The 12,963-nt window shown below is 46.6% G+C and overlaps 1 protein-coding gene across 2 annotated transcripts in view; it reads right to left on the reverse strand.

Moving 5' to 3' along the window:
• Positions 1-12,963, reverse strand: part of Slc44a3 (solute carrier family 44 member 3) — a 66,793-nt gene that overhangs the window by 20,899 nt on the left and 32,931 nt on the right. Inside the window, exons 11-12 of one of the 2 annotated variants that reach the window (XM_050134256.1) lie at positions 10,692-10,848; positions 7,524-7,610 (exon numbers count right to left, since the gene is read on the reverse strand). In XM_050134256.1, the coding sequence (XP_049990213.1) occupies positions 7,524-7,610; positions 10,692-10,848 (244 nt within the window). Of the gene's footprint in view, positions 1-7,523; positions 7,614-10,691; positions 10,849-12,963 lie in introns of both variants that reach the window. The other variant, XM_050134177.1, reaches the window with a different exon arrangement.

Below are 12,963 nucleotides of genomic sequence, written 5' to 3' on the forward strand. Positions count from 1 at the left end.
CAGCTAGTTTTCTTCCAGACAGCCTGGGGCCACTGACAAAGAGGAGGCTTAATTCCTCTCTATCTAAAACAGGGATAATAGCATTTGCTCTAAGACAGCTGGGAGCGGGGGTAGAGGAGTGGGGGGGGATTATCACTGTCCATATACAACCCTGCATGCAAATGGTCAATATGGTCACACATATGCACTTCCCTCTAAAGCACACAAGCAGGAGGCACCTCTCTAGAGCTCCCGCAACAGCTGGCTGTCCAGGGATAGCTCCGAGCCAGCAAGCAGGGGAAGGAGGAGGCTGAGACATCTTTGCCATAGGAAGAGAAAGCCTTGATGCTCTAGGACCAGAGTTACTATTAGGGCCACACTGGGGACTAAAAGAACTTTCTCTTAGGCCTCTTTCCATCCTTCTCAGAATCTTGCTAGAGGAATGTCCCACAGTTCGTTGCCTCCTCCCCCTGAGATGCACGTGCTGCTCTGGGGGAGGGAACGAATTGTCATGATCTGCCACTCATGGCCTCTGATGAGCCAAAACCGGACATGGAAAAGTCATCGAGTACGGCTACTATCCGTGGATAGAGAGACAGACTGGAGGCAGAGCTAACGGCAAGGACCTGGGGACAGGAGGCTTTGAGATCTTACAAAGTCAAGCTGACTACAGAACCCTGGAAGACAGACTGACTATGTTCACTTATAAAAATCACTGGTAGCCAGGCAGGTGAGGGTGGTGGTTAGGAGGAGGGAGGGGAGATGAGCCTGTTTTCCAGGAAGCAGCAAGCTCCTCTCTGCACTCAAATGAGTGAGACCATCTGAATCTTTCTGATGAGTGTGTTTGTTGCTCAGAAAGAGGGAGCTGCCTGCTGGTGCTTCCATGCAAATGCCAGGAGGCAAACATCTTTGTATTGGTTTAGCCTGCATCCAGAAAGATGCTAAAGTAAAGGAGGCTGCATGCTTGACAGTCTGCTTCAAGGTACTTCAAGGTAGTATACCCTGCCCCCTCTTCAGGGACACATGCCTGTCTTCCTGTGTCATCACCTACAGGGGGCAGGAACCGTGCTGGGCACCATAGTACTCGCCCACTTCTAAGGTTCCCCATGGTGACCAGTGTCTGTCCTGAGTTCCACTGTCTGTCATACACGCTGTTTCCTCCAGCCCAGCAGCACTCCTGACAGAATCCCTCTAGGTGGACCCAGAGAGATGGCTCTGCTTTGTTCTCGAGTATGCTTGAGAGCCATTCCCCAAGATTCCAAATGGCCAACACAATGATCTTTGTGATTCCAGGGTCAGACCTTGCCATAGATTAAGAAGCATTTGGGACCAAGTGTGGTGGTGCATGCCTTTAATCCCAGTATTCAGGAGTCAGGGGTAGGTGGATCTCTGCACATTCGAGGCCAGTCTGTTCTATAAAGAGAGTTCTAGGACAACCAGGGCTGTTACACAGATTAACCCTGTCTTGAAAAGCCAAAAATAAAAATAGAAAAGAAAAAAAGGAAAAGAAAGGGAGGAAGGGAGGGAGGGAGGGAGGGAGAAAAGAGAAAAGAAGCATTGTTGTGGGGCAGACAGTGAAGATCATGTCAATCTGGAATAGAGGAAAACAATTAAATTCTGCTGTAGAATAATCCTCTGTACACTATGTGAATATATGTTGCTATGACTAGTTTAATAAACAAACTGACTGGCCAGTAGCTGAACAGGATAAAGTTAGGTGGTGAAGTCAAATTGAAAATGATGGGATAAGGAAGGGCGGAGTCAGAAAGTCACCAGCAGATGCAGCAAGATGAGCATGCATACTGAGAAAAGGTACCAAGCTACATGGTAAATATAGACAAGAAATATGGGTTAATTTGTATGTAAGAGTTAGCTAGTATTAAGTCTGAGCTATTGGCCGAGTATTTACAATTAAGCCTCTGTGTGGTAATTTGGGAAACAACTGCTAGTTATTTGAGAGCAAGCAGTTAGGACAGGAAAACTCTGACTATAAGATTTTAATCCCAATTCACAGGCACATGACAGAGTGGGCAGGCATCTGCGTGTCTCTGTTCTGAGCTAGATAGTTTGCCAAGGGCAGAAGGCTCTATATGGAAGTGAGAGTATTATTATTATTATGATGATGATGATTTCTCAAGACAGAGTTTCTCTGTGTAGCAGCTCAGGCTGTCTGAAACTCGCTTTGTAGAACAGGCTGGCATCGAACTCAGAGAGATCTGCCTGCCTCTGTCTCCCAAGTGCTGGGATTAAAGGTGTGTGCCACCACTGCCCTGTTTCAGGCTGTGGGAGTTATTCAACCCAGCTCTTTCAACCTGTAAAGGTCCTGAGGTGGAAAGACCAGCTCGAGTTCCACACAGAAGGAGGGGACAGAGGCAAACAGCTGTGACACTCAACTAGGAGCTGACATTTTCTGGGAGGTTCTCCCAGAAGACTGGTGGTTTTCAAATGGTATTGGTATCACCCTGTGGCTCACTTTCAATAGCTATTTCCACTTCTGCTGGAAGGGAAAAAAATAGAAGAGGAAGCCAATGCTTAAAACGACAACAAATAAAATTAAAACCTAGATTAGACCCAAACACTCGACAAAGTGTGCCTGAACAATACTGGTTAACTATTTCCCAATTTGTACCATCCCAACTCTCCAACCTAGGATCTGGTAGTAGTTTGAATGTAGTTGCCCCCCATAGTTCCAAAGAGAGTGACATTATTAGGAGGTGTGACTTTGTTGGAGTGGCTATGGCCTTGTTGGGGGAAGTTTGTCACTGAGGAGGCGGGCTTGGAGGTTTCCTAAGCTCAGGAGACCAGCCAATCTGACAGTTGACTTCCTGTTGCCCATAAGATGTAGCATTCTCAGCTCCAGCACCACATCAGCCTGGACACTGCCATGCTCCCCACCATGATGGTAATGGACTGAACCTCTGAAACTGTAAGTGAGCCACCCCCATTAAATGTTTTCTTTATAAGAGTTGCTATGGTCATGGTGTCTCATCACACCAATACAAACCCAAACTAAGACAGGTCCCAAACTCAGATAGTTCCCAGGCATTGCTCGGATAGTTAGATGTCATAAGAGACAAGAGAATATGAGTCTAACAATACAGAGTAATGTACCTATTGAAGTTCATAAAACACGCATTGCAATAGCCACAGGTTCTACTTTACTTATTGATAAAAAACCCAGTCAGCAAATCTTGTTTGTGTGCAAGAATAAAAACCTATAGGATTTTGTAATTTTCCTCTAAGATTGGAAAAAGAAAAAAAAATCTAGTATGTTTCAGATCAATGCAGACGCGTCTGTGAGAGTGTTGGAGGCTCAGCGTTGAATTTTGTACTGAAAAGGGCTGTGCTGTAAAGCCACCAAGAGAGCGGGGACAGACAGATGTCCTGCACGTAGGTAAGAAAGCATTTTCATGAGGAACTGGGTGAGGACAGTAAGCAACACAGAACGCAGGCTTTCTGGTTGAGTGGTTAGCAGCATGGTCCCTTGGGGAGGTTTCAGTTGGGCCCCTCAAAGGTGTTGGTAGTGAGCAGGACAGTCCAGGCTTCCTTGGCAGCCAGGCTCATACGAACCAGCCTCCAGGGCCAGAAGCCTGGACCACTGATTTGCCTAGGGAGAGGAGAGAAGTCCAACCACCCAGCTAAGGCATCTCTGTCCTGAAACCACAGGATTCGTGGTCGCGGCTTCCGGTCCTCTCCAAGTCTGTCATTAGCAAACCTTCCCCTGCCAATAAGCTAGCCTGTCTGGACGAGAAATCTGCTGGGAACAGTCCTGGGGGGTGGGAGGGTGCTGAGTCTGGGGCTAGAAAAGCTGCATAGTGCTAAGACTTAACCGCGGAGGACAAATGGGCTTAGCCTGACTCCTCGTTCTGACATTGACTATGAACCTTCTCCAAGCCTCGGTTTCCTGGCCTCTAAGTTGAAGATACTACTCCATCACAAGAGGACTGATTGGAAGTTGGTGCCAATAGCCCACAGCCAGCATTGTTACTGTTTTATTAGCTGGTGATATCCATAGATAACTTCAATTACCAAGGTTGTCCTTTGTTGAGTGTCTGCATTTTCTGAATTTATCCCTGTTGTATACATGTCTCATGCATGTACTTCCTACTGCTACATACACATCTCACATTCCCTTGGTTCCCTTCCCCTATGATGCCCGGGTGCAAATGGTTGCACACAGCATAAATGAATAGATGATTTGGGGGTAATGAATGTGTGAGGTGACACCGTTGCTTTACAGCTCACATTTGGTGTCTTTGAAGCAGAGAGAAGTGAAGGAGAAACGATGAGGCTTGGTGTTTCATTACCTCACTCTGCAAATGAAGTACTCACAGCCTTAGACTGGGTGTCTACCAAGGCAGAAATGTCTACCAGCCAGTGTCCTAGGTCTCAGTGAAGATGGGCGAGGCTTTTAGGAAGCAGTGATAAACCATAGCAGGGTTTATCCTCCGAGCATTTGGTCCTCTTCCAGCTTCCCTCGCCTCTTCTCCATCAAGCAGAGTAAAGAAAACAGGGTTTGGCCCTCTCGTATCTGATTTTGAGGCACAGAGATGCCCATACTTTCCCTACCCCCGCAATAACCTAGTCCAATGGGAAGTTGTTTCCCAGGCTAGTCTAAATCCATTCTTCCCTTTGGACTCCGTTTCCTTTGTTTATTGACCGATGAGATTGACAGCTGTGCTGACTACCCTTTTACCATCACTATCCCCGCCCCCTTCCTCTTTTCTCACACGTGTGTAACTCAGACTAACTAGCCTTGAATTTTCTACGTAGCTGAGTTTAGCCTCAAACTCCTGCATCCATCTCCCCGGGACTGGGATTGCCGGTGTACAACACAGCTGGTGTGTGTGTTGCTGGAGATGGGACATGCATAAGCCCCTACCAGCTCTTCTGTGCCCTGTTCCTCTTTTTGATAGTTCATGATTTCTGTGTCGTATCTAAGAGCTCTGTGCAAACCCAGGGTTACTAGGGGCTTCTCTCCTGGAAGTTCCACTGTTTGGATTGACATTTAGGTCTGTGTTCTATTTTGAATTATCACCACCATCATTATCATTATTATTTTGGCTTTTTGAGATAGGGTTTCTCTGAATTATATATTTTTTAAATTTATGGTGGACTTGTTTTTTCATATAGAGCTTCCTTTTTTTTTTTTCTCCAGGTTCCTTTGGCACTGTTTGTAAGAAAGTCTGGCCTTTCTCCATTAACTTCAGCCGTATCCATGTTGTTCATGCAGTGTGTCAGGGTTCTGCTTTCCTCCCCTGTAACTCCATCCCCCTGACCACCCCCGCCATGATGGTCAATCTTCACTGTCTGTCTTTTTTCTTAAGCATAAACTTCACTTTCAGGAAGTCATTCAGCCCAGACCCTTCCAGACCCTTCCAGACCCTTCCAGACCCTTCCAGACCCTCCTCTTCTTGTCAGCATGCTCGTCGGTCTTCCTTTCCCATGGCTCCCCCTTCAGCTCTTCTTTCCCAGCCTCCTACCCTCTGCAGTTCTCAGGCCAGATGGCATTGCCCAATCCTGTAGGAGTCACCCTAGTGTAACGAGGCCACGACAGCCAGTGGAGGCCACGGCTTACAGAACAGACCCCAAGGTCAGAATCTCAGAGAGCCACCCCAGCTTGCCCCACTGACTCATTCTTGGAGCTGGAGCAAGGCCAGCTTACTCTTACTGCCCAAGACAATCACCCCACTGCCTATCTGTTCCACATCTTTATACAGGACACAGCACCTGTATAAAGGTAATTACAGAGTGGTTCATATGAACACGGCACCCAACCGCCATTATACTCTCAATTCCCTAGGTCTTAGTTAACATTAGTGGGTGAAATTTTAGAGGGCAGAGACTATATGCCCTGGGGGTAACAGAGTGGAGGAAACAAATGTAAAAAAAATCAGACAGTGGTTTTCAAATGTGCTGAGTGGCAGAGTCCTGACATCCTCCAACCTCCCCCCCCACCCCAACTTCCCTCCCACCTCTAACCTACCCCCCTCCCCCAGCGAATGGTAGACTCCAAACCCAAGTCCTATAGGAGTGGAGCTGTCTTAGCGGAAGACAGGGTGGGGTGGAAGGAATGAGCTAGAGCTCCTCCTACCTCTTCCCCACTGGGTTTTCTCCCCTCCTGGTAGGGTGCCCTAGGTTCCCATGGGCGCAGTCTGATACCAAGAGTGAAACAGGGAAGGACTCAGAAAGAACCCGAATCCCATGAAGCCCAGAGTGGTTCCAGCCTGGAGCCTTGGAAGACCTTCTAGGTAATGGGTTTGTATTAGTGCTCCCAGGCTTTTGCCTGTCCAGTCTAGCTATGTGGGTTTTTTTAGCTTTGAATTGTGACTCAACTATATCTTTTCACATATCAAGGGACCAGCGCGTCTCCAAACCCTTATACTAGCAGCTGGTGTCCAGACTCAGGTCTGGGAAAAGAAGCATAGCATTTTAGTCTATGAGCGCATCCACGAGGCATGGCCTGGCTTGGTATCTGCCCCACCTTACTGAAACACGCCACATCGCCTTATTGTGTTTTATATATAGTGGCTTGTGGTATTTAGATCCAAATACATTCTAAAATATACACCCAGATTCTGACTTAAAAATAGAGTGAGGCTTAAAAAAAAAAAAGCTACGCTTTCCCTGAATAATGCAAGGTATTCATCCTAAATACCCTTTATAAGACATCAAACGCGGACGGCCTAATCAGCCCCTTCCCATGGAGTGGGGCATCTGCTAGGAAGACAGGCCAGAATAAGAACGGCTTTCCTAAGTGAGATCGCTGTGCACACTTAAATTACAAAACAGTTGCTGCTCCTTCCAGAAACACTGCTTTTTCTAAATGTGACTAAGTCTAAACTATTCCACGTTCCTAAGTGAGCTACAGAAAACTAAAGCGTTTATTTACGTCTCTGTTGATTTGAAAGATTTTTTAAAAGAATATTTGTAGCTCGAAAGGGAAGGGCTGGTGAAATGCAGGGAAAAAAATGGGAGAAAATTCTCCTAGGTTAGAATTATCCCTGTTACAGCACTGACATTTGCTGACAGTTGACAGCCATTCATTATACTCAGATATGAAAAGGCTCGTGCCCCTTTTTATTTTGGAAAGAAAAAAAAAAAAAGAAACGCGTTTCCGCAGAATTTGAAGCGCAGTTGTAACAGCCTACAGTTGCAAGGGAAGGTCTACAAACCACACAGCCCTGGGGAGGTAGTGTGATCAGTCTGACAGACCCTGCCTTCCTCAGGCTGGAGCGAAGAACGATGTTTGCATTAAAATGAGTGGGTGGAAAGGCAAAAGAAAATCGTTTCTTAGCATGTGAAATCACACGGAATTCACATTTCAGAGTCCGCCAGTAAAGTTTTATTGACACACAGCCATGTGTGTTTCTTCACATTTTGTCTGTGACTGCTTTCCTGGATTTGATGGTGGAGTTAACCGGACTTGACACATTACGTGGCTGAAAAGCAGACGGAATTACACAACCCGCCCTGAAGAATTTGCTGATCTAAGTGACTGGAAGCCACCCTCAGACTCCTGGGGCTCAGGGAAAGGCACATACCTGGTTGAGATGGTGCAGGTGTCTGGTGAGACACGGAAGCCCACAGTAGTAGCTGCATCTGAACGCGCCTCTTGACCACGCCCCATGCTGCTGGGATCAGGTAGGTTCGGGCCACAAAGACAGAGCGGGAGACGACAGAGAAAAGGTAAGTAGCTTGTCTCTGATGGGAGGGCGGTTTCTATCTGCAGATCTACGTACTGGGGGAAAACCCTGGAGCGATTCTTACTCATAAGCCAGAAACTCAACTAATTGCTATCCCTGCAGATGAACTAGCTTTCATTCATGGCCTCAGATGGCATGTTCAGTTAACCTCAGCAGAAAGAGAGATGGGTTAAGTGGTATCCAACAGCAGAGGAAGAGCTGGCCTTCTACTTCTCTTCCCTCTTCATCTGTCTCTAAGTGTGTCAAATGGTATGAACAATTTTTGTTTGTTGTTGTTTAAAAGACAAGGTCTTTTATAGCCCACGCTAGCCTTAAACTTCCTACGAACCTGAGGCTAGCCTTGATCTCTTTCTGATTCTCCTGCTTCTCCCTCCCAAATGTAGGTATTATAGGTGTGAACCACAATGCCTGGCTGAATTATTTTATTCTTATTTTTGAGACAAGGTGTTGATGCACAGCACAGACTAGCCCCAAGCTCAACGCCCCTGCTTCAACCTACAGATGCAGAGACAATAGGCAAACGCCACTATGCCTTGCACACTTTGACTTTTGAGTGTGAAGTTTGTGAGGTTTTGTCACCGACTAGAAATCCACCCATGTATGGTAGGTACTCGTCATGTGCCCACAGAAAGAATCAAGTTTAACGTTGGGGGAAAGAGATCCTTTCGTGAGGTTTTCAGACTAAGTTTCAAAGATTCGATCTTCTGAAGGAGAACTTGAGTGTGTAAAGAATTATCTGGGGTAAGGGTGGTCACCAAGTTCTACCACCACCTATTGTAAAAATAAAATAAAATAAAATAAAATAAATAAAAATCCCAGGCTAGAGGGCTGGCTCAGGAGGTAAAAGTGCTCAACACCACACCCGACCACCTGAGTTAGATTTCCAGCACCCACAGCTCCTTTCCCCAAATAATAAATGAATAAATAAATAAATAAATATATAAATAAATAAAATTTTAAGAATTTAAAAATGAATCTGAATTAACTAGCAGGGCAAGAGGTAGCTGTCACATCCTACCTACCTCCCAGAGAAAGCAAAACAAAACCCCCCAACCAGCTAACAATTCTCCACTAGCCTACTCTGTGGACCCCGAACAACTCGGCCTTAGATAGGCATTTTCTTGTCCCAGGGTTAATTCAACTGGATGGAACTTGACCTGGACAGGTTTTAGCCTGGTGGTGACGGTGAATGAGACTCTTCGGTGCAGGAGAGATCACACGTGGCTGTGAGAGCTAGTGGTACTTCAGGCACAGGGCCGAGCCCTAAGGCTGCTGCAGAAGTCCTATGAGAGGTCGTAGTTGACCTTGGTGACCACTAGATGGGTGTTTGGTTCCCTTGCACATTGTGGAGGCTCGGGAGAGAGCAATAACCCTTTGGACCCAGGTCAGAGAGACCTCTGTCTTCCGCCAGTTTCTTCTTGGGATTATGAAAGCTGTTTTCCCCAAGGGCTTAAGATGCCTACCCAGAGGGGTACAGCAAGCTCTCAGCTGCTTCTTGATTTATTGATCAATAACTAGTTCACACGTTAAATAAATAAATACATGCATTGTTAAATATATGTCCTAGTGGCCAATAATTAGTACATATACAGGTCTGTAAAATGCATATTAATAAAATCCATATTCAGATATGTGCAGCATATGTACAAGATACTCAACCTGACCTGAGTATATTTAAAGTAAAAAGTGATTCTGTGCTTCAAGAAACCCTGCACTGGGGTTGGAATGATGGCTCAGTGGTTAAGAATACTGGCTGCTCTTGCAGGGGACCCATGTTTGATTCCCAGCGCGAACAGGGCAGCTCACAACTCTCTATAACTCCAGTTCCAGAGAATCCGATGCCCTCTTCTGGCACGTATACTCATGCAGGCTCACACACATAAACAGATTAAATAATAATAATAAATGTTAGAAAGGAAGGAAGGAAGGAAAAAGGGAAGAAAGGAACCCTTCTCTAGGTTTCCTAAGACTGTAGTAGCTTAGATTTACCCTGGGCCAGGCAAAGCCACCTCTTTAAGTATTCAAAATTCAGCCAGGCAAGGAACCACAGGAAAGCGTTTTTACAATCAACTGCTCCACGTGGCAAGATGAAAAAGCCAGATAATTCCACGTGCAGTTCAGCTCCACTGATATGCCAAGCTGAAATCTTGATTGTGGATTTTAAAATAGCAACAATTTAGATTTCTGTTTTTAAGAACAAACACAATTAATCGTGGACAACGTGAACCAGGGCATACATCTTCCCCACTTACTAAGGTCATGCAACCATACCCAAAGGGCTGGAATCGGTAGGTTTGTGAAACCCAGAGCATGCCCCAAACCCCCGCGGTGGAAACCGAGGCGGGGAAGGATTAGCATTGTATGAGAACAGCAGAGCTGGGGAAAGTCCAAGCCTCCCTTGTGTGGCAGCTTAGAGACACCATGAGAACAGCTGTTTTCCTGGTGTTCTGGTTTCCACTGGCTTTCATAACTAAATGCGCATGGAAATAAAACCCGAGGAGGAGAAAACGCTCAGCACAAAAGCCCTACAGTTTTCTGTCCTTTGAGCTGAGATGTAGGTCAGCTTGCCCATTGCTCACTCTGAAGAGCGTGTGAGCATGTACACAGCCACGTGCACGCGCGCAAGGGCACAGACACAGACACACACACACACACACACTGACTCTCTCCTCCTGGCCCACACCAATCACTTCCCATGGCACCCATAGCAGGCAGGGAGTACATTGGCATCAAAACAAAAAAAAACTATGATCCTTACTTTATAATGTATCGTTCCTTACAAAGAGGCACGAGAAAGAGGCACCAACACTAGCTGAAACTGCATTATCAGAACTCAAGCATTTGCTTCGCATTTTAATTAGAAGGATTCCGGTTAACATGGAAACTCCTTTCTCAGCTGGACACAAAGCAGAGCTTGGGGAGCTGGGTCTGAGCCCTGGCATGGGGGCCAGCATGGAACCTTAGGTTTCCCGTCCTTAACCTGTCAGCGTTAGGGTGTTGTCTTACCGGATCTTTCAGGGTACTATAAACGTGCGTGAGAATGACTCTTGGGATCCTCGTCACAGTGATTACAAACGACCCCTTCGCCGCAGTTCCTTGGTGGTGGCAGAAAAGCGTGGAGAGAGACGAAAGGATTGGATGGGCAGGAGGGTCGTTTTGATTCCTGGGAACAGGGGGAAGAGAACATTGAAAACTCACTATTAAGAAAGCAGCAAGAAACTTCTCTCTGGTTCAGAGCTCACTGGCATTATGCCGTAAGCCCTTGGCAAGATTTTTATCCTCCATGGTAGCCAAGGTTACCTTATATCTCTCGGGCTAGTTCACATTTTTTGGTGGCATTCATGTGTAAACAAATGCAAAACAGAAAAAAAAATATCAACGAGCCAAAATACACACCCTTCTTTCTTCCCTTCTCGGCCCTTCCACCCAGCCTTCCAGTTGCCTGTTGATAGTATTTTCATTTGCAATAGATTGAGTCCTTCACAGTGTTCACCGTTTAACTGGCAGGGAGACGTGTGTAATTTTTTTTTTTTTTTTTTTTTTTTTTTTTGCCAGTATTAACCTGGTGATTAGAGCTCTCCTCAAGTCACATGACCAGGACTGGGGCCAGCAAAGATAGCCCAGAGCTTAGGTTGGAAGGGAAGCTGTAACAGCACTGAGACTTTTAGATTCTGCACAGTTTTGGACTCCCCAAACCCACTGATTTCTTCTGTGCTCCCTGAAGTTCACCTCAGCGTGAATCATTTACTGGTCTTGTAATGACGCAGCTCCCAAGAATGTGTGTAAGTCAGCTTCACAGAGAGAAAGAGAGACCAGAACAGGAATGGTCCTCCCTCTCCCTCAAACCTGAAAGCTGAAAGAAAGGAGAGCTGATGTCACCCTTCTAGTGACCTTCTGATTGACCCTGAGTTCTCAAGGATGCCATTCTAGAAAAGGAGGCCAACTTTCCCAGAAACAACTTCACGGGGCTCCAAGCGAGGCTTGCTTTCTTTAGAAAAGATTCCTCTACAACTGGCTTGGCCTCCTAAGTCACTATGAATTAAAGTTTTGACAATGGCCTGGGATCAGAGGGAGGAGGAGGCTCACGGCCAGCAAGGTCTCAAGAGTTGGCAACCGTTGCGTTTTCTTCTTACTTAAATCATCCGCGAAGAGAAAGGGAACATGGAAGCAAGACCGAGACAAAACTACAACCTGGCTGCCTACGCAAGGGGGCTGTGTGTGTCAGTGTGGCCCACCTGTGGCTTGTCTGGCACCCGCAACGCCGCGGGTTCAATCCCCAGCGCTGCGTGAGCCCCGAGGGGTGGTGCTGTCTGTAATTCCGGCACTCAAGAGGAGGTAGAGGCAAGAGGACTAAAAGTTCATTGTCATTCTCCCCTAGAAGGCGAATTTGAAGCCAGCCTAGGAGATCCTCCAGCAGATCCAGGGGGTGGAGCGTGGTATTGGAGGATGGACCGGGACTTTCGCAGATGGGAATGTATTTTGTCATTTTGATCCATACTGGAAGAGTAGACCAGGCCAGGAAATTCTGACACGTTTTCCTCACCTCCTCCTTTTTCCCCCCTAAAAGAAGGATGTTTACTTTTCCATTGAGATTTATAAGCCGTAGAACTTACTCTACAGCTTAAGACAGAGATGCAGAGGGAACACCTGCTTCCCATCTGGTTGGGAAAGAAATGACTCACAGGCCATTGTGAAGGGGCCTCGGGATCTGGTCCTCCAGGTACTGAAGTCTGGTTTAGGCATCAGGTTTCTGAGCAGGTTTCACTACCATTTGGGACAGAGGAGTGCCTGCCCCGCCTCCCTCCCAAGTCACAATGCTTGGCTCCGCAGGGCTTGGCTAGAGGAAGGTGCGGAGGCTCCAGAAGCTAGGTTATCACATGATGGGAGAGGGAACTTAAAAAGGCCCTTTTAACCCAAGCCAAGAGTCACTGAATACCTGCTTTCAAACTAGAGACTGTCCTGCAAAAGAAGAACGGAGTGGAGAGTGTCATTGAAGTCACTGTCCTTTCCTACAGTCACCAGGGACATCAATCAGCCTGCTATTCCTCCCACTGAGCAAGTGGCTGGGGCCATCAGCTCTGCTCCCTCACAGCCAGCACAACCTGCCTTTAGGGAGAAGATCTGATTGTTTCTCTAGGAAACTGAAAATAATACTAATAAGCTCTGTACTTAACCATGGTTTGAGAACCGACATGCTGGGTAACCAGTGATAACTTGAATAGGAGTCAGGGGAAATTTTGTTGTTGTCGTTTTTTTCGACACAGGGTTTCTCTGTAGC

This window comes from Alexandromys fortis, unplaced genomic scaffold (genome assembly GCF_014885135.2).
Source record: "Alexandromys fortis isolate MF-2015 unplaced genomic scaffold, M_Fortis_MF-2015_v1.1 scaffold_19, whole genome shotgun sequence".
Classification (NCBI taxonomy): Eukaryota; Metazoa; Chordata; class Mammalia; order Rodentia; family Cricetidae; genus Alexandromys; species Alexandromys fortis.